This window comes from Macaca nemestrina, chromosome 17, assembly GCF_043159975.1.
Source record: "Macaca nemestrina isolate mMacNem1 chromosome 17, mMacNem.hap1, whole genome shotgun sequence".
Taxonomy (NCBI): domain Eukaryota; kingdom Metazoa; phylum Chordata; class Mammalia; order Primates; family Cercopithecidae; genus Macaca; species Macaca nemestrina.
The window spans coordinates 77,794,247-77,814,785 of record NC_092141.1 but is presented as its reverse complement, the minus strand read 5'-3'; the positions used below and the strand labels follow the sequence as shown (position 1 = coordinate 77,814,785).

Below are 20,539 nucleotides of genomic sequence, written 5' to 3'. Positions count from 1 at the left end.
TCTCTAGTGCCCACAAAAAGAGCATAAGATTTACGTAATGTTCCCTTTTCATGTGGAATATGCAGGAATCTCAAGAAATTCTATTTACTAGTACGATGTAACTATAAGTCATTCTGGTGTTAATCCAAACTTTAAAACTTCCTCCATAGGAAACATGAACTCTTTCTTTGGCTTCTGTGATGCCGTAGTTTCACCATGTTTATCCTAAGACTGTCCATTGTTTGTCTTCTTTGGAGATTCTCATTCCTATATGTAATCTCTTAATTTCGGAAATCCTCAGATATTGGCCCTTGGCTGTCTTCTCATGTTAGATGCCATTCTGTCCTAGGCAAACCCATCTAGCTCTATGGCTTCGAATCCCCTCTACCAGCTGGTCACTCCCAGATCTGACTCTACCCCAGATCTCTAATTGTATCTAATTTGACCTCCAATGTTGATACAAACTCTGTTCTCAGCATTTCCACTGTAGGCAACACAGATGTCTCAAGTTTCATGCTTCCAAAACAGAACGGAATGTAGAGCTACTTGAATGTATTCCCCCACCTCACTACTTTCTCCATAAATAGCAGCACCACATGCTCAGTCATTTCCTAAAGATCCCAAAATCATCCTTAATTCTTCTCTTGCCTCCACTCATGTGTTGAGTCAATCATCAATTCTTTACCAGTTCAACTACCGGCATAGACCTGTGTCTGATGTAGGCAGGCTCTGATATGAATCTTTAGGTCAAATTATGTCTCAGGCAGGAGCATCATTTAGCTCATCAAAGCCCATCAACAAATGAATTTAAGTATTTTTTAAAAGAAAAAAATTCACAACTGTTAGAATAGTTTCATGTATAAACCTATTGATTATACTGAAAACCACATCACTTCATAAGTAGTTTTAAAATATGTAATTTAGTATGTTTATTTAGAGAATGACAAATAATGTAAAATACATTTACATTTATAAATGTATTTATATTTATGTAGATACACATAAATATTTGAATGAGTGATAAATATTTGAATGTGGACTATGGCAGAACAACCCAATTTCTTTTATTCCAATTAAAGGATAAAGCAATTATGTGTGTGTGTGTGTGTGTGTGTGTGTGTGTGTGTGTGTGTGTCTGTGTGTGAAGGAGAGAAAAGAGAGAGAGAAATCACTGTGATGAGAATGTAGTTGTTTAAGGGAATAAGCTGTCCATCCCATTCACCCCTTACCCCCTGTAATGCATTAAATCACTATTTTGTTTGCTGCAGTGTTCAATGCTTTGATTATTCTAAGGTCTTCTTTTACATATTTCTACCAGGTGTGTGATGAACATCAGTGTAGTTCATTAAAGCAGCAGACTGGTTATTTATGTTTGTAACTATCCACATCCCTTAGTCCAGATTACATTTGTAGACATAATCTAGAATTGTTACAAATAAAGATTTTGCTTGAATAGTTCCTTGCATAATCCACATTTTCTTAAGCCACAAACTCTGTATCTTTGCTGTCTGCTAATTAGAACAGAGCTCGGTCCCAGCTACGGATTTCGGGACTCTCCCCTTCTGCTTACTGGTTTGGGCAGGCGCTGGTGGATGTTTCCCTGTACTTCTTGGTCTTCGTTTTTATATATTTAATGAGCTACATTTCAAACCTCGAAGACATGCTACTTACAATAATTCATATTATTCAAGTAAGTGACAATATTCAAGTAAGTGACAATATTCACAAAATCATTGTGTGATTTAATTTGAAAATTTGAAATATTTCTATCAATATTTATATGGTCATAAATTAAAGAATTATAAAATCCTGGGCTATGACAATGTTTTGAATCCCAAATGTTTTCCTTGATTGCATTTGTATTTAACTAAGCTTCACATTCCTGTTGATTTTAGATCCCATGTGCTGTCGGTTATTCCTTTTCCCTTATCTTCATGACATACGTGATCTCCTTCATCTTTCACAAGGGGAGAAAAAATAGTGGCATTTGGTCATTTTGTTTCTATGTTGTAAGTATGTTTATTGTGGATGTATACTGTGTATATTTAATATACAATTCTGAGCTAATCCTTTAAATTTTGCCCTCTGTAGGATGATGATATTATTGTCTATAATAAACACAAGAGTACAAATTCAGTTACTGGCATGGTTAAAACTAGAAATTGCTTCACCAAACTCCCTAATGAGAATTAATTCCATAAAGCCTCCCTTCTTTTGTCTAAATTAGGAGGAAAATGTGTATAATTTAAGAGTATCTATTCTAATTTCCTATGATTTCAGGATGCCAAAAAGTAAATTATTAATTCAATAAATAATTGTTGACTTCTGCAGTGTGTCCAAGTTAAGACTGATAATGGGAGGAAAGAGATTAAACGGACAGTTTCAATCCTGAAAGAGCTCCCAAAAGATAAACAGATGAGTAAGCAACCACTTATTAAAACAGTCATGAGTTATTTTCCATCTTAAGAGTCTATTATACAACTGAATAATAAAGAGGTCCGTGAAAAACAGAGATTCATTTATGAAAATGAAAGTAGAGATTTTGTTTAAAAGGTGAAATCTGAAAAAGAGTAAAATTTCAGCTGAGAGAAGTATGAGGCACAAATAGAAATAATGAACAGAAACCCAGCAGAGGAAAAGCCCATGCTGATCCTAGGAACTGGTAATAATCTCGCCTAAATATAGACTAAAAACAAGATGCACAATGGCCATGGTCCTGGTTATGGCAAAAAATAAAATCTTGGCTGCCCTTAAATGATGTGCTGAAGAATTTAAAAGCTCATAGTGCAGAACACAAATAGGATTAGAGATAAACTTGCAGGAAGAATACTTTGATAGCCATAAAGGTGATGGTTTGCACGCAGAAAAATTAAAAGTACAAAAACTTTTAAGTAGTCATTGCAGTGTATTAGAAGGTAAAATATCAGGGCTTCGAGTGTACCTATCACTTCCTGTTATCCCTAAATTTTCTATTTTAGTACTTCTGCTTAAGTCATTCCATGTTGTTAAATACTTTTATTTCCCCATTGGTATAGTTACCAAAAGTCTTACCTTTTATTTTTGTTGTTTTATTCCTGTTAGATATCAATTTCAATTTTTTTCTTAGATTGTTACTCATCTACTTTTATTTTTTAAAGTTTATCTACTTTAATTAAAATATTATATGTATGGGTGCTGGGTGTGTCTTATACCTGTAACCCTAGCACTTTGGAAGGCCTAGGTCAGTGGATCACTTGAGCCCAAGAGTTCCAGACCAGCCTGAGCAACATGGTGAAACCCCATCCCTACTAAAAATACAAAAATATTAGCTGGGTGTGTTGGCATGCACCTGTAGTACCAGCTCTCTGGGAGTCTGAGGGAGGAAGATCACTTGAGCCCAGGAGTTTGAAGCTGCAGTGAGCCATGATCACACTACTGCACTTCTACCTGGGCAACAGAGCAAGACTCCATCACACACACACACAAAAAAAACCAGAAAGAAATTCTACATATCACATCCTATATTTATCAAGTGATATCTCATTTGTGAAATTCTAGGCCAAAGGAATTTGGCTAAGTCACTAAAATAAACTGTTAATGGAGATATACTGATTTCAGCTTGGTTAGCAAGATTGAAGTTGAAATTACTAATATCTTCAAGATGAGCCTCTCGATTTGGAACTTACATTGAAATTCAGGGTGATTAACCTTCATATTTGCTTTTTTTTAGATCACTGTATTCTCTGTGGCTGGATTTGCGTTCAATGTCTTTGAAAGTGATATTCCATTTATCTTCACTTTTTTAATACCACCTGCCACAATGATTGGCTGTTTGTTCTTATCTTCTCATGTAAGTAATGACACAGTCTGTCCCAGTCCCCTGAAACTGATGACCAACTGTGAAACTTTGCCCAGTGTTGAAGGTCTACTACAACATGTTTAAAGTGCATGGGGTTCAAACATTTCTACCTCATGGAATACAATTGATCTTCTCCCAGATAAGACAATATGTTCCAGCTGACTGGTAATGGAAAATCTGGTCCTGCTTAATATATGGGGAGGAAGGGTTTAAGCGGTGGTGGGAAATAGAGTAGTCCTTACACTCATGTGGGGACTTATTTCCTCCTTGATATGCTCGGCTTTAGAAGGAAGTAAATGAAATGTCCATAATCTTTGGGATTTCAGAGTTCTAAGGAAGCACCCAATATAAGCAAAGTCCTTTTTTCTGGCTGACTGATACCTATAGTTCTGCAAAAGGAAGTTACAGTACATGAGTGAAGAGGTATCTATGGGAAGGGGAAAGGTAGAGAAGGGGGCCTCACAAAGAGAAACAATAGGCACAGGAAGGTGTGTGAAGTTCTGTGTGAGAAGAATGAACACTGTCTCTCACTGTTTGGGGAGGTTAGCACGGATCTCCAGGATTCTCTTGCCATGTGATTAGTAATTGATAAATCCTATTGCTTCAAACGAAAGTTCATAGACCTTGGGAGGAAAGAAGATAGCCCCTTGCTTTACACTTTAGAAAGGGCACTTAACGTGATATTCATGGTCAAATGTTAGCAGGGCTGTTTAGGGCCAATTCACATATATGTGGACAAATTTCAGGAAACAAAAATCTCCCAGTTTAGCAATTGTCTTTTCTTTTGCAGCTTCTCTTTTCTTCTCTCTCGTCTGAAGAACGAATGGATGTACAGCCATTTCTGGTATTCCTAATTGTAAGAACACACTCTTCTTTTAAAATTATCGCTTTTTACTAATTTTAACAATTTTCATTCCTGTACACACTGTGAAACATTTTTATTAAGGTAAAGATATAGATATCTATAGCCCAAGGAGATATAATGCTTGTAAAATCTGGAAGAATTATTTTTACAAAGATCAACTGGCTAGCTAATGTGCCTCCCAAATTTTAAGGACACTGTACAACTGTTAGAGAAGATGAGAAAGTAATGATATCACATAAGTATAGTTGTTTCCTATGTTTCTATAAAAAAGATTGAAAATGAACTTGATAGTTTCATAATTTGCTAGATAGGTTATTAGAAATTTGTAATTATTTCACTGAATGCATTTTTGTAGAAGTTCAGTTATTTATAGCACATCTCTGATATTGAACAATTATCTTTTTATGTTTCTAATCATGTGTCTCTCTTTATTCCTAGCCTTTCTTTCATTTTATCATTTTTCTTTTTATTCTTCGATGTCTGGAATGGAAGTTTGGAAAGAAATCAATGAGAAAGGATCCTTTCTTTAGGTTGGAAAAAACAAATCAGATTTTTATTTTGTTGACCAATATCGTAAAATATTTTTCATGCATAAATCAATTCATTAACAAAGAGGTGCCGTGTGCTAGGATAGGCTGGAGTAGGAACCATGGACGCATACAAATAATGCAGATCCAGATACCTAAACCCAAGAAGGTTATGATCTAATGGAAGAAACAGACCTGAAGCATGGAGTATTAAGGCTCTGTCTGCCACTGTCCACAGTGGAGCACTGGGGAAAGTTAAATGTGGCCGGTCCCACCTAACAAACAGTATAATGCCAGTGGGAGAAATGCTGTCCATCCAGGAGGAAGGAACAGAATGATCCACTGGCCAAGGACAGCAATAGCTGTGTTCTTTTCCTGGTAGTGAGCATCCCAGCCGGTGGATGACAGACCGGTTTGGTTATTAATGGGACTTAAAAGCTGAGACTATTTTTGGCACCATACAAATAAGAGCAACCATAAGCATCTTACTCCCTCTGTATCTCCCATACCACATCAGTTTCATCTTTCGCTATTACAGAAAGTTGGATGGGAGACTGCCAAGATGAGAGCAGACCTTTAATCTTCTGAGATCAGTATGAAGGAGGCACTCAAGGGAAGAGAGACTAGAATAAGTATATCCTGGCTATGATCAGACGTAGAATGGAGAGGAAAGGTCAATATGCCACATATTCCAAAGAAATGAGGGATCAAGCATCTAACTTGTATTTTGCTAGAAACTCCTGATTACAAATATTCTGGCCCATTTTCCTCATGAAAACATAATGATGTCAACATGTTGGTGTCAAAGCTATGGTTCCCAGAAAAATTACTCCATTGAGTTATGATATAAAAATTCTTTGTCAGCTAATAGGTTTCAAGTTAAAACTGATACTGAAAAGACATATTTCTAGATAAGATAAGCAAGGAGGTTGTAAGGGGATGGGAGTTGTGAAGGGAGATTATAATGGTTTGTTAATTGCTCATACTGCTCAAACATAAGCTTTAAAGAATGCAACTTTTGACACAAAAATGAAAGCCAGAAATCAATTATTAATGGATGGTTTTGATTCTAGAATTTCTCCAAGAAGCAGTGATGTGTGTCAAAATCCAGAAGAACCAGAAGGAGAAGATGAAGATGTTCAGATGGAAAGAGTGAGAACAGCAAATGCCTTGAATTCTACTAATTTTGATGAGGTAAAACATTACACAAAGGTTTTTTTACTAGTCAGTCTACCAGTCTAATTCTCTAATGATTTTGAGTTTCTCTATTCCTTACAAATGAGGATCACTATTTTAGTAGGTAGTCATCATTTTTACAATTAAATGAGCAGACTAAAAGTCACATTAACTCTTTTGTTCTTCTTAGAATAAATTAAAAATAGAGTGCAATAGAAATTATTAAAGCCAAGAAAGAATTTCTGAAACTGAACTAAGCAACAAACATCATTGCTTGTTGGAGAAAGTGCACAGTACAAATTCAGGGTCAGGTCCAGCCCACAGCATTTGTTTTGTTGTTTGAGGATAATCAGTGCTTCTCTACGTCTCATTGCTCCTGTTTGTTCTGAAAGGACAGGCAAGCTGTATAAAATAATGTGCTCCTGAAAAAACTGCCTTTGTAGGAGAGGAAAATGACAATCTCTCCTCTCCAAAACCAAGTGTTAGGCTAGGGACATGGCCAAGAAGCATGTCACCAAATAGAAGGTCTTCTTTGATGCATGACTGGGGCAACAAAGGGTCCAACTAATGAGAAGATGGAATTTCGTTTCAAAGCTAATGGAGAGAATTAAGGTCTAACATAACTTCTTGTCATTTACAGAAGCCAGTCATCATTGCCAGCTGTCTACGCAAGGAGTATGTGGGGAAGCGGAAAGGCTGTTTTTCCAAGAGGAAGAATAAGATAGCCACAAGAAATGTCTCCTTCTGTGTTAGAAAAGGTTGGCCATGGGGATCTTCCACGGCTGGCTCAGAGCCCTCCTTAGAGCTTCCTGATTCCTAATGAGCATTATTCTGGATACCACCTCTTGGTTCACATGCAGACCCAGAGGACAGTGACAATAGCCTCCTTTACATGTTTCCTTTCTAACTTAAATTAACTCACCTCATGAAGAGGAGCCTAGTCACATCTACAGTGAAACCATAAGTTCTCTAATAAGATGAACTTCTGAAGTCATAACATTTCTATTAAATGAACACAATTGATTTCCTAATGTTCATTGTTTTTCACAAGTTAATGGACAAGATGTGCTAGCACACTCTGAAGGCTTGGCCAGCAAGTGTTAGATGACCTCAGTTTGTGCCAATATTGCACCAAAGTTAGGATCACAGGAGACAGAATATGACACACCTGGCTTCCAAGAGTGGTTTTGCCACTTCCCATCAGTGTGACTTTGCACAGGCAACCCCATCATTGAGAGCTTCTGCCCCAATGGCATAAGAAGGCGCTACAATAACTTCTCAGGGTGGTTGTGACAACTAAATGACAACTAATAGCAAATGCTTGTCACATAGTGAGACTTCAACCATGTTTTACTCTTAATGTTACCATTAAAATAGATTAACATTAAGTATAACCTTTTTTTCAGGTGAAGTTTTAGGATTATTAGGACACAATGGAGCTGGTAAAAGCACATCCATTAAGGTGATAACTGGAGACACAAAACCAACTGCTGGACAGGTAGGTGAATTATGTGGAAAATATGTTATTTAATGGTGAAATAGATTCATAAGATTTGATGACCTTAAAAACAACAAATGTCACTTAATCATTAGATAACTGAAGTGATTAATGAATACACAGGAGAATAAATTCATGAATTATCACATAAATGCACATAAAAGTTAAGCACTGAAAGGGTGTCACAGAATCCTTAGGGTGTCGCTTTTCCAGTCAAAACCTCTGTGGCTGGTAGTGCCTTTGCCCAAGTTTGGCTCAGACCCACTGCATTCTTTCTGCCCACTCAGCTCAGCAGGCTGCACTCTGTTCATGCCACCAGCCTAGATCCCAAGCCTGCCAACAGTGAGCCAGGCACAGAGTGGTGATGGGTGTGTGAGCAAGCATGGGGTCTGGTTGCTGCACACAGCCAGGCATGCTGGTTGTGGCAGGGCAGGCAGCTCCAGGCACAGGCACAGGCACAGGCACCAGCTCCGTGTAAGGCTGTGGCTGGACCAGGCATACTGCAAGCAGCTTCCACTGCAGGCACCGAAAAACGTGGTGGCACCCAGAAGCTTGGAAGTGCCAGGAACCACAGAGTCCTAAAGAAGGTGTCACAGCCCTGGCTCGGGGAGCCCCTAAGCCTGGGATCCCTGAAGGGATGCAGCTCTTCTCTCCTCGTTGCCCACAACATGGCAAGCAGGGGGCGTGTTTCAGCCCTGTTTGTGTTACAGCTCTTTCAGTCCCACCATTTGTCAGGTCCTGAGTTCTTGTCCCATGTCCAGGAAGAATGAAGTATGTGGACAACTGGAGGTGAGGAGCTTCACTGAGTGACAGAATAGCTCTCAGGAGACCCAAAGTGGGTCTCCTATTTGCAGGCAGGTCATCTTGATGAGTGTCCAGCTCTTACTAGAGAGGAGACCCAAAGTGGGTAGCAGCTTTCTGCAGCCGGTAGTCCCTATGTCTGTGTGAATCTGACTGAGTCTGGGATTTTTATGGGCTCAGAAATGAGGAAGTGTGTGCCAACTGGTCCATGAGTAGCCTTGGGCAGGCCTGGAAAAAGCACCATAAGTTCTCACTCTGGGCCACAGACTCCACCTAGAACTGGCAGCCTGGCCCCCAGACTTCAGGCCTTCCTTAGCTTGAAGGTGGGGTTTCACCAGAGAACCACCCCTTTCTACCCAGGAGCCTGTGTGCCTCCTGCCATCAACATGCCATCTATAGCACCCAGGCTGTTTGTGCTGAGGGGCACCTGCAGGTCTGTGCCAAGCTGCCCTCAGCACCCTCCTGGCCTCCCTCTCACACTTGTCAGGGCCTAAAGTCCAGAGGGGGCTGAGGCGGCAAGAGGTTGGCATATTGGTGCCACCCTGGGTGTGTACACACCCAGCAGGGTTGCAACAGCACCTGGGCTCAGCCACAACTTTGCTCCAAAATTGGAGCATGCACCAGCCCCTGAAATTCAGTAAAGGATGCCCCAATTCAGTAAAGGGCAAGGCTCCCACCTGTTTCTGGCGCCCACCAGCCCCCCGGAGTACACAGCCCCAGTCACACCTCCCCTGCTACAGCCAGCATCTTCACTGTGGCTGCTCCAGACAGGCTGCCACTGCCATCAAAGAGTAATTATTAAAGGCATTAAGACATCTCCCTTGCTGCAGATGGCATCTTCACCGCAGCGGCTGCAGACAGGCTGCAGCCACCTTCAAGGGGTAATTATTAAAGGCATTAAGAGAATGTCCAGCATCAGAGATGAAATTAATGCCAGAATTCATAAAATCCTATTTATACTGCCATCAGTCACATGGATTTGCACTTTTAGTGAGCATTGTCTTTCCAGTATGTAATATTTACTCTTTAGTAAAACTTAAAAAAAAAAAAAACCTGTATTAGACAGTTGTCCTTCACAAACTGCTTAGTTATTGGAACATACATTTCTGTGCAAATGCAACTGTTTCTTGTGAGTGTTTTCAAGAAATATATCAAAAATGAGATACAAGGAGGTGAAATTGACTTTAATTGTACTTACAATTTAGTTGTATAAGGTGGCTAGGCAAACAGAAAAAGAACTCAGGTTTATCTAAGAGAGACATCATGTGGTAGAGATAAAACATTTTCTCCCAAATTCTATGGCAGAGAATAGAAAACCTTAAGAACGCTTTTACAAAGAATGTCCAGAGGAAGTACAGAACAGAATATAAAGCAGATACCTGTGGAACTCTACCATGGGAAAGGGGCTAGTAGTCAAGCCAAGAAAGGAAAAGACAGCTTGGAATGCTATTGACAAATATCCCACTAAAGAAAGAAGAGAAAACGGACATTCACAATCCCTCTGTAGCCACTGTGAGAGCGGATGTTCATGAAGATGCCTCTCTGCTGGTGGCTTGGCCAATTCTAACTTAGTCCTTAACTTCAATCATGGACACCCTCCAACTCAGTCACCACCTGGGCTCTAAGTCGGTATTTTATTCCTCATTAAGCATGGGAGGAAAGGAGATAACTGCTCATTAATACATTGGAATGAAATCCTTTAAAAGGTAAGTCTGATCTGAACTAGAAAGCCAGCCATTTAAGGGTCACAAAATGAGCTTAATTGGATCAGCCAGTGTGAGTTTGTCTTAATCCATGCATTCTCCTGATTAAATACTTTCAGTGACCACTTGCTGCTCTATGGCTGGAAAGACACAACCCTCCTTGTCTTGCGGGTAGCTGCAGGAGCTGGCTTCCCTGTCCCTCCTGCCTCATCTTTGTCCTCCCCGTCAAGCTTCCACATCAAGCTTCATCCCTGCACAGGGCTTTGTTCTTGCTTTTTGCTCTGCCCCAAATTCCTTGCCTTTTGCCTTTTTTCCATGACTAGCATCTTCTCCTCTTTGTTGAAATGGCCCCTCAGCAGACAGGCTCTTTCTAATTACCCTACCTACTGTCACTTCCCCAGTTATTCTCTACCCCAGCCTCCTGAATTTCCACAACAGCACAACTTTTGATCTGTCTTTACTCTGTGTATTGACTTTTCTACTTGTTTATTGCCTGATTCATTCAGTAGAATTAAAACTCCTGATAACAGAGGCACTAGTTATTCCACCCTCCACTGTACCCACAGGCAACATAGCACTCGTTACATAGGAGGTACTCAAAAGATGTTGATCCATGAGTGAAGTTAAATAGTAACTCAATCAATATGTTTCATTTTGACAGTGATTTTAAAAAATTGATATCAACTGTTGGCCAGGATGGACAGGCACCACATTTATGGGATATTGGATTTTTCAGCTGAGATTGGATTGTTGGCTGTGGACACACTTATTTTCATGTATTTGCTCTCTGACAGCCTTTCTCCAATGCAAAATGATTACAGATTATTAAATCCAATGAGGTCCTAGAGTTCCTCTAGTTTTTCTAGGTTTGTGAAGAGAAAGATGTCATGGATATAATCAAAGAAGTAGTGCATAATGTAGGTTCTGAGAGGGAACTTTCATCTGCAGGTGCTACTGAAAGGGAGCAGTGGAGGGGATGCCCTGGAGTTCCTGGGGTACTGCCCTCAGGAGAACGCACTATGGCCCAACCTGACAGTGAGGCAGCACCTGGAGGTGTACGCCGCCGTGAAAGGGCTGAGGAAAGGGGATGCCAAGGTTGCCATCACACGGTACACAGAGGAGCCACATCTGTTCTATACCCAAGGGAGGGTGGAGGGGAAGGTTGGGAGTGATGACCCTCACAGGAAATTCAGGATGGGAGACTCTGAATGCTGACCCAGGTCACGCTGGGTAGATTTACAACTAGAAACTCCTTTCCTGGATGTCAAAGTGTTAAGTTTCTTTCTCATATTAAATAAGAACATTTAAAAAGGCTGGGCACAGTGGCTCATGCCTCTAATCCCAGCACTTTGGGAGACCAAGGCAGGTGGATTGCTTGAGCTCATGAGTTTCAGACCAGCCTAGGCAACTTGGTGAAACCTCATCTCTTAAAAAAAAAAAAAAAAAAAACAAAAATTAGCCGGGCATGGTGGTGTGCACCTGTGGTCCCAGCTACTTGGGAGACTGAGGTGGGAGTATGGCTTGAGCCAGGAGGCAGAGGCTGCAGTGAGCCAAGATTGCACCACTGCACTCCAGCCTGGGGGATAGAGTCAGACCTTGTCCCCAAAAATAATAATAATAATAAAATTTAAAATTTAAAAAGTAATTATTCATTGTTAAAATGTATAGAAAATACTAAAATTTGGACTGTCATAGAACAACTATTTGGATATAATGACATGTCCTATTTCTTCAAAAGGCAACGTTATCTTTTGTGGAGGAGCAAGTCAGCCAGTAATATCACCCCTCCTTCCCCCATACTGCCCCCAACACCACCACATGTATTTCCAGAACTGCATTTTTGAGCTCTGCTCCTCCACCCTTGCTTGGGTTATCCTCTTATCTACTTCCGCCTTGTCAAGAAGACTGTACAGCTCTCCTGTTTCCTTCAGGTTAGTGGATGCGCTCAAGCTGCAGGACCAGCTGAAGTCTCCTGTGAAGACCTTGTCAGAGGGAATAAAACGAAAGGTACGGGCAGGGCTTGGTGTTGCTCTGCAAGTGCCATAGATGGGAACCAGATAGGCTCTTCCTCCCGTTGCAGCTGTGCTTTGTCCTGAGCATCCTGGGGAACCCGTCAGTGGTACTTCTGGATGAGCCGTCAACCGGGATGGACCCCGAGGGGCAGCAGCAAATGTGGTGAGGAACATTACCACGGTCAGGGCCAGCGTGGATGACTTGCATGGAGTTTGTGAACCATTTTTCTTCTGTAAAAATTGTCCTTTAAACTTTTTTGTGGAGGAAAAAAAAAAAACTATCAATGTCACTTGTAAAACCAATACTTTGAAAAAAAATCTTTCCCTGATAATATTTTATAAACATTTCTTATTGAAGAAAGAATTACCATTGTTAGGGCCCGTAGGTCTCACTCTTGAGTTTCATAAGTGCTCAGTTGATCTTTTAGGTGCATTTCTGGATCACAATCACGTAGTGTTCCGTACTGAGCATGAGAACAGTAGTTCTCATTAAGGTATAAAGGTGATTGTCATTGTGTGCGTTTACTGTGCATTTATTTTCTTCTCACTAGGTCGTGAGATGCTGTTGTTAAATTTTATGTCATTCTGTTCCCCTTCACACAGACTTCTCATAAACAAACCTCTCTTGCTTAGCGCTTCTTTTTGAATACAACCCTGTAATGAATGTTGTGTTCTGTAAACACCCCTCTTCCAATGCATGATTCCAGTTTAACAGCTCTCACCTAGCTTGCCCTTCCTCATCCTATCTGCCCTACCAACAACCCTCTTTTGCTTAATCTCTTTTTGCTAATTATGCACATGCATGCCAGTTAAAAATTCTTTTCTCTATCTCTTTCTGATTAATTAGAGGATTTCCTAAATTGCAAATCATCTCTTGACATTATAGGCAGGCCATCCGGGCCACCTTTAGGAACACGGAAAGGGGCGCCCTCCTGACCACCCACTACATGGCAGAGGCTGAGGCTGTGTGTGACCGAGTGGCCATCATGGTGTCCGGGAGGTTGAGGTGAGTGCCTGTCCTGGACCCACACTTGAGCCCAAGGTGCGTTGCTGGAAAATGTTGTCTGTGGGCAGGGAGAGATCACTGAAAACAGCTGAAATGACTGTGCCCAGGTCTAACAATAGGGACCTTGAGACAATGCTAGCAGCAAATCAAGGTTCTCAAACATTATACTGAATTTTTTTTTTTCTCCTTTCTCATATGACCTCATCCTCCTCCTACCTCCAGATGTATCGGTTCCATCCAACACCTGAAAAGCAAATTTGGCAAAGATTACCTGCTGGAGATGAAGGTGAAGAACCTGGCACAAGTGGAGCCCCTCCACGCGGAGATCCTGAGGCTTTTCCCCCAGGCTGCTCGGCAGGAAAGGTAAACGTGGTTGTTGTTTTGGAAATGGTACCAAATGTTCAATGTTACTTGTCAGTTATGTTGACTCATAGTCATTCAAAAGGAAAACCTAAAAGAAAGGGATTATTTGTTGGATTCTGCAGGAAGTAAACCAGAGAAGAGACAGCAGACGTAAGAGCTGATATAGCAAGTGTCATGGTCCCACTATGTGCCAGGGACTGTCCTGGTATTGTGTTATCCTATCCAAAACTTACAGAGATTTTTCAGTGTAGACATAACTATTCCAGCAAAAAGTGAGTGGACTTCAAAAAAGGGTTGTGAGGGACCTTTACAGGGACCTTTGTAATTGAAATAGATTACTATCTTTATTAAGAGGAAATGAACTGAGAGACAGGTTAGGTCACATAAGGAGTTAACAAGTGGCAGAACCAAGAGGTAAACCTAATTATTTTATTTCAAATCAATTAACATTTCCAATTTTATGTAAATTCTGGTAACAGCACCATCCCGATGTATTTATTTTCATAGACAGAAAAAAATTAAAGAGTAGCCTTAGGATCATTTTTAACACCTAGAATTTATAGCAGATGATAGATAATTTAGGAGTTAGGTGAGAAAAATAACAACAAGGAGAAATAAGTCATAATAATAACAATATGGGAAAATATATTTCTACAGTGTAATATAAATGGAAAAGCAATGCTATAATTCAATGTCCAGCTCTTGGCTGTATAGAAATACATCATGAAGCCACAAGGAATAAGCAAAATAGGTGAGAATGATGCACCATAAACATATGTAATGATGTCTTATGAAATGAAATGTACATCTTCCTAATTTTCAAATGATGAAAAGACAAACATTTATCCGAGAAACAAAATATTAAAAATTGTTGTTGCCTACATTTTTGGTGTTGAATTCCTGCTCTTCTAACCAGCGGCTCAATTACATTATCCTATATTAGGTAGGCAATTTGAGTAGGATGGAGGAGAAGGAGAGATATTTGACTTGTGGGAAATATATCCAGATTTCCACCCTATTTGAGGAACTTTAAGAAACTATGCAGTATAAGTTCCTCGTTGAAGGCTGAAGTTGAAGATCAAGTATTCAATTAGAAAATAAGGTGGAAGGTGACTTTTGCAAATCTTGAAATATCATCTGGACAGCCTCTACTCACTTCCATCCAAGGGGCCAACAACACTAAACTGTCTGAGTATTACACTCCCTTCCCCCAGTTCTCCTTGTGAACTGCTTCCTTTTGATTAATATCGACTCACCTTATCCTTTTTTCCTACACCAAACTGACTCTCATTTATAGAAATAACAACCCATATACAAAGCTACACAAATCAAAACAATATGGCACTCTATTCTGTTCCATTGATCTTTCCTCTCAGGTACTCCTCTCTGATGGTTTATAAGTTGCCAGTGGAAGATGTGAGACCTTTAGCCCAAGCTTTCTTCAAATTAGAGAAGGGTAAGAAATATGACTTTGAAATAAGAACCTGGAAAGAAGATAATTTCGAATTGTAAAATAATCATCTTTATGACAAAAATGAAATGTGACAAAATGCACTAAATTTTAAAGTTACAGTCTCAAATTGAATTTTAGTAAGACCAAAATCAAGGAGCTAGAGGGATTCTCTGTGTCTGTGCCAGGAGATAATGAGAGTGATTGTTTTCACTTGCTTTGTGGGGTTTTGTCATGTATTTTTCACATATATTGGTACAACCTAAGTCAAAACTCATTTATATATGCATTTAAGAAAATTTTTCTTCGAAATGTCTATGCATATATATGTAAAATTAAATTTTTATGGACCAGCATATTATTTTACTGTCTTAGGCTGTATATTAAGAAACTGACTCCTGTCTGGTCGTTGAAACAATCTCCTCACATCTGTCACATTTTAAAACTAACTGCCCTGCATCTGTCATCACAGGCTCATGTTTTCCTTGCAATTTTAGCTCATTAACTCTGCTACTCTGAACTGTGCTAGTCAGAACCCCCTTGTTATGCTATTTTCATTGTCACTGCTCAGTGATATATCTTTGCTTGCTTATCCCCTGCCCTAAGGAAGAGATTCAGGTCTTCTAGTTCTAGAGGAATTGTCTAACTTCCTAGAGCATCAGGAATTGTCTGATTCTCTCCTTGGGAGCATCTGTGGTCACAGTAATGCATCTTCTTTTCATGCTCTGATGGATCTGAGCAATCCAACTTTCTGGGCCATGTGGTCATTCACAGCACTCTCCAGGTTGGCAACAAGCCCAGTACTGACCTGAAACTTCTGGTGGCATATTTCCAATCTGCCGAGCTCCTGTTAGAGCCCTAACTGCCTCTCCCAGTCTATTTTGGTCAATAAGAACAGTTTCTAACCCAATCAGGGGAAGCTGCAATGGTTTTTGGATAGAGGTCCGTGAAGATACCTGCTCTCTAAAACAGCTCACAAATCCTTCTCTATAACCTTCTGATGCAAGCCTTTTCAAAATGTGCCTGGCTTCCACCTCTTTCTGTGTTGAATGTGCAAAACCCACTGGCTCATAGGCAAGAAAGAAAGCTTACTCAGTACCATTTTCTCCTTTAAATACAGTTCACAAAAACTGCACCACATACAAGCATAGTCCAAGCACTTTTTTTCCCAAACCTAAATAAATGCATTGGTGTATTCTTAACTGAATGATGTACTTAAGACATGAATGAATATCACCTTAACCTATTTATTGAAGATTTTAAAAATATATATCCTTTGCACTATATGCTGGTGTATGAGACCTCTAGGTATGAAATATGTGAACTAATACATGTTCATCCCTATGCAGTTAAACAGAGCTTTGACCTAGAGGAGTACAGCCTCTCACAGTCTACCCTGGAGCAGGTGGGTCACTCTTAGTGATTCTATATCATCCATGGTGTATGTGTATAATGTATTCACTTGGAGCTGCAAAGACAGTATGGCATTATTCTCCTCTCTTTATTTCTTCCCTCCCTTTCAGGTTTTCCTGGAGCTCTCCAAGGAGCAGGAGCTGGGTGATTTTGAGGAGGATTTTGATTCCTCGGTGAAGTGGAAGCTCCTCCCCAAGGAAGAGCCTTAAAACCCCAAATTCTGTGTTCCTGTTTAAACTCGTGGTGTTCTTTTTTAATACATTTATTTTTATAGCATCAATGTTCTATTTTTAGAAACTATATTATAAGTACAGAAATGGTTCTTCGTGTGGTGGAAGGAGGTATGGGTGATGGGTAAGTGCCGTGTCAGTGTGGACAGAGGCATTTGACTAAGCCAACCTCCTCTCACAGCCTCTGTATCTCTGCAGGCCACCCTGGTTCCGTTTTTCTGTGTAATACAGAATAAACAAATTTACTTTTATATGATGGTATAAGTTTGTAGATATGCTAAACAAATTTTGTTTAAATTTTTTAAATAAAAATCTTAAAACATTTTTTTTCTAACCTAGACTGAGAAATTCATGCGTTTACTCTTCTGGGTGTTTGATACTTTGTAAAGTTGATATTTTCCTAAGAATTTAACATGTCATACTTTTTGAAATAGATTTAAGTGTGTTTCTTATTGCTAAAAATACTAAATGTCATGGGTCATAGTATCGGATATCAATGTAGTTGATAACATTTCCACAGCTAACACCATGATGTAGGCATAAACTGAAAACCAAAAACCTACTATTTCAAATATATTGTACTTTTTTTATTTCTGTAACCCAACTGTGTGCCATTTTCATTGGACTTTTAAATGTAGATGTCTATATTGTAACTGATCTTTTGTGGATATGTGTCACTTGGTTTCAGAAAGTTCACAAATGTAGCAACAGGTCACATGACTGAGTAGGTATAAAATGTGAAATAAACCTCATATATGTAGTTTTGAAATATGTTTTCTATTTCATGTGTCTTTTTCTTAACTCGGTGGCCTCCTACTTACAAATTTCATTAAAAATAATTTCTAATATAAGCATAATTACTGGACTTTAAGACCCATAACAGAATTTTCTGCTATACTATTTAAGCTAACGTTTGGGATATTAGCCTAATTATTACCCTTGTTTACCAAGTATAACGATGAAACACCAACTCTACATACTTCCTGGTACTGCACTCCTTCACGTTTACAGCCATAAAACCAGACAGTTAACATAGAAAAGAATACTCATATTTCTATTTGCTTGGGCTTAACTTTGTCTGTCTAATTCAACTTTTGTGTTATACAGAAATATGCTGGGATTTGGAATACCAAGAAATATAAGTCTTATTTTTTATATATACATTTGGAGTAAATCCTACAACCCTGTCAAGCCTTAATGTACTCCATTGCTGCTAGTTGGGGTGGATTTCAGGAATTAAACCCTTCTTATTTTTAGATATGCAAATCTGTGTTCAAAGGGACAAGTAACTTAACCAAGATTACTCAACTGGTCATTAGCCCATCCAGCATTCAACAACATCTGATACCAAAGCCCATGTTTTTCCCACTACCTCAAGCTGACTCAAGCACTTACTGATAACTTAATTCAGAAGGCAGTGGACATAGAAAACCCGGAAGCTTCTTGATGTGCTTACGATTCAATCAGAAGTGAAATTACATATACTTGGTAGAAAGCAAAAATATAACAATCTTATATAATCAAATGTTACATGGCATGCTATCAACAAAGGTGCTGTCTACAAAAATTAAGATCTGTTTTGAACTAAGGTTATCTAATGAAGATTCTTATGAGTGAAAAGGAATTCAAGCTTGATTTTAAAGAAAACAGTGAGTTCATAAGGGGAAAAAATATAATAACATTCTGAGTAAGAAAAACTGAAGAGCATCAATATATAGGGTAATTCACCATTGATAGTTAGGATTGCTTACTCTAGTTGTATTACTAAGCTAAAGAAGAAGACATGGTTTTTATGTTAGTGGAGTTTTCATCCAGAGTATGAAAAAATGTTGAAATTAATATTATAATGACATGCATTTCTTGAGCAAAGAAGTTTATTCCTTTGTTGAGTCACTCCTGGAAAAGGCACATAATTAAATACTTAAAATAACAACAATATATTTTGACTAACAGTCTCTCTCAAATAAGGTGAGTGACTCTGGAGATCCTTGGACTAAAAAATAATTTCTCTGTGCTTTGTGTTGCCCCCCATGTATAGCTTCAAATTGCTGTCTTGAACGTACATGAAAAACCCATGATCACCTTTATTCTCCACAGTCTTCATAATATTGGTTCTCAAAATAAAGTTCATGTGCCAATATCATCACCATATGTGAGAACTTGCTAAAAATGCAAAATCCAGAGGTTCACACAGAATTACTGAATTAGTAACTCTGGAGATGGTACTCAGCAATCTGTATTTAACAAGCCCTCCAGGTAATGCTAATGCATGCTAAATTTGAGAACCACTAGATTGTAGCCCATGGCTGCTTTTGTGAATATCAAGTAAAAATACAGTACTCTATAATCAATACAACCTTCTTAAAATTGTTAAGAATAAGAATGACTATTCTTATTGATGGCAAAGTACGTTGAGAGAAGATTAAGAGTAATGGCTGCTCAGTATCATTAAAAATACCTATAGAGCTATGTAGGTATGCAATATGTGCTAAATGAAAGGTGATTATATTTTTGTAGACATGAATTGTAGCCATTTATTCCTTCCATTTTTAACATTCACAAGAGTTCATCATTGGGTTTTAGGGGATGAGTATTTTTATTACAGTGTAATTTATATACAATTAAAGTCAACAATTATAAATGCATGATTTGATGAGTTTTGACAAACACACACAGATACATATATTTTTGACAAATATATGCATTTGACAAATATATGCATTTGTCAAAACTCATCAAATTGTGTGTGTGTGTATATATATAATTTATATGCATATCATCCAATGCCTCAATTGTGGTATACGACTTTGCCATTTGCAACAAAAGTTCTCTCAAACCCTTTGCTGATAATTTCCTCCTCTCACCATTGTTTGCATTATTTAATTTTTATGTAAGTAGACCTCACTAGGCATCTCAGAGTGCAAATACTGGGTGTTAACTATGCGTATCTATATAAATGCACTTTTTAAAATGTGTGTTTCGCTGTTGCTGTTTTAGTGTTCTGTAAATGTCAATTGGGATAAAGTCATTGACAGCATCATTTAGACTTTCTCTTTTTAGATCTGATTATTCTGTCAGCTACTTAGAGAGTGTGTTAAAGTCTCCATCCACGTTTGTGGATTTATCTGCTTATCCTTATTTTTCTGTCATAGATTTTGTTTCACATATTTTCACCATGTTATTAGGCAAATACACATTTAAAATTGTTATATCTTCCTAATGCATAGACCCTTCTATCATTTGTAGTGTCCCTCCTTATCTTCAAGTCTCTTTTTAATATTAACATAGTTACTGCAGCTTTCTCCTGGCTATCTTGCTCATGGTATATCTTTTTCCATATGTTTACCTTCAGTCTATTTGTGTCTTTGTGGTTCAAATATATCTCTTGTACACAGCATATACTTGGTTCTTGCTTTCATATCAAGTATGAGGCTTTATCTTCTGATCGGAATGTTACGTTCATTTACATTTAATGTAGTTATTGATAGGATCATATCATTTAATATTTGTGTCTCTTTTCTTTTTTCAGATATTGTAGTTATTACTATTGCCTTGTTTTTTTCCTATCTTGCCTTTTACTAGCATTCAATTTTAATTTTTCTATTGGCTTTCTAGCAGCTTCTCTTTGCATACATTTTAGTGGTTGCTCTGGGAATTACAACACATATTAAACTTATG

General features: G+C 38.7%; 1 protein-coding gene across 2 annotated transcripts in view; it reads left to right on the top strand.

The window, feature by feature from the left end:
* The window catches only part of LOC105469055 (ATP binding cassette subfamily A member 8), an 85,102-nt gene extending 67,468 nt beyond the window's left edge, over positions 1–17,634 (top strand). For both annotated transcript variants that reach the window (XM_071083512.1, XM_011719623.3), the window contains exons 24-39: positions 1,499–1,669; positions 1,875–1,988; positions 3,689–3,808; positions 4,608–4,673; positions 5,121–5,212; positions 6,283–6,403; positions 7,026–7,143; positions 7,792–7,883; positions 11,336–11,496; positions 12,319–12,394; positions 12,468–12,562; positions 13,286–13,405; positions 13,628–13,768; positions 15,145–15,224; positions 16,568–16,623; positions 16,742–17,634. In XM_071083512.1, the coding sequence (XP_070939613.1) occupies positions 1,499–1,669; positions 1,875–1,988; positions 3,689–3,808; positions 4,608–4,673; positions 5,121–5,212; positions 6,283–6,403; positions 7,026–7,143; positions 7,792–7,883; positions 11,336–11,496; positions 12,319–12,394; positions 12,468–12,562; positions 13,286–13,405; positions 13,628–13,768; positions 15,145–15,224; positions 16,568–16,623; positions 16,742–16,840 (1,722 nt within the window). In that variant the 3' untranslated portion in view covers positions 16,841–17,634. The remainder of the gene's footprint in view (positions 1–1,498; positions 1,670–1,874; positions 1,989–3,688; positions 3,809–4,607; positions 4,674–5,120; positions 5,213–6,282; positions 6,404–7,025; positions 7,144–7,791; positions 7,884–11,335; positions 11,497–12,318; positions 12,395–12,467; positions 12,563–13,285; positions 13,406–13,627; positions 13,769–15,144; positions 15,225–16,567; positions 16,624–16,741) is intronic.
* Positions 17,635–20,539: the final 2,905 nt, after the last annotated feature.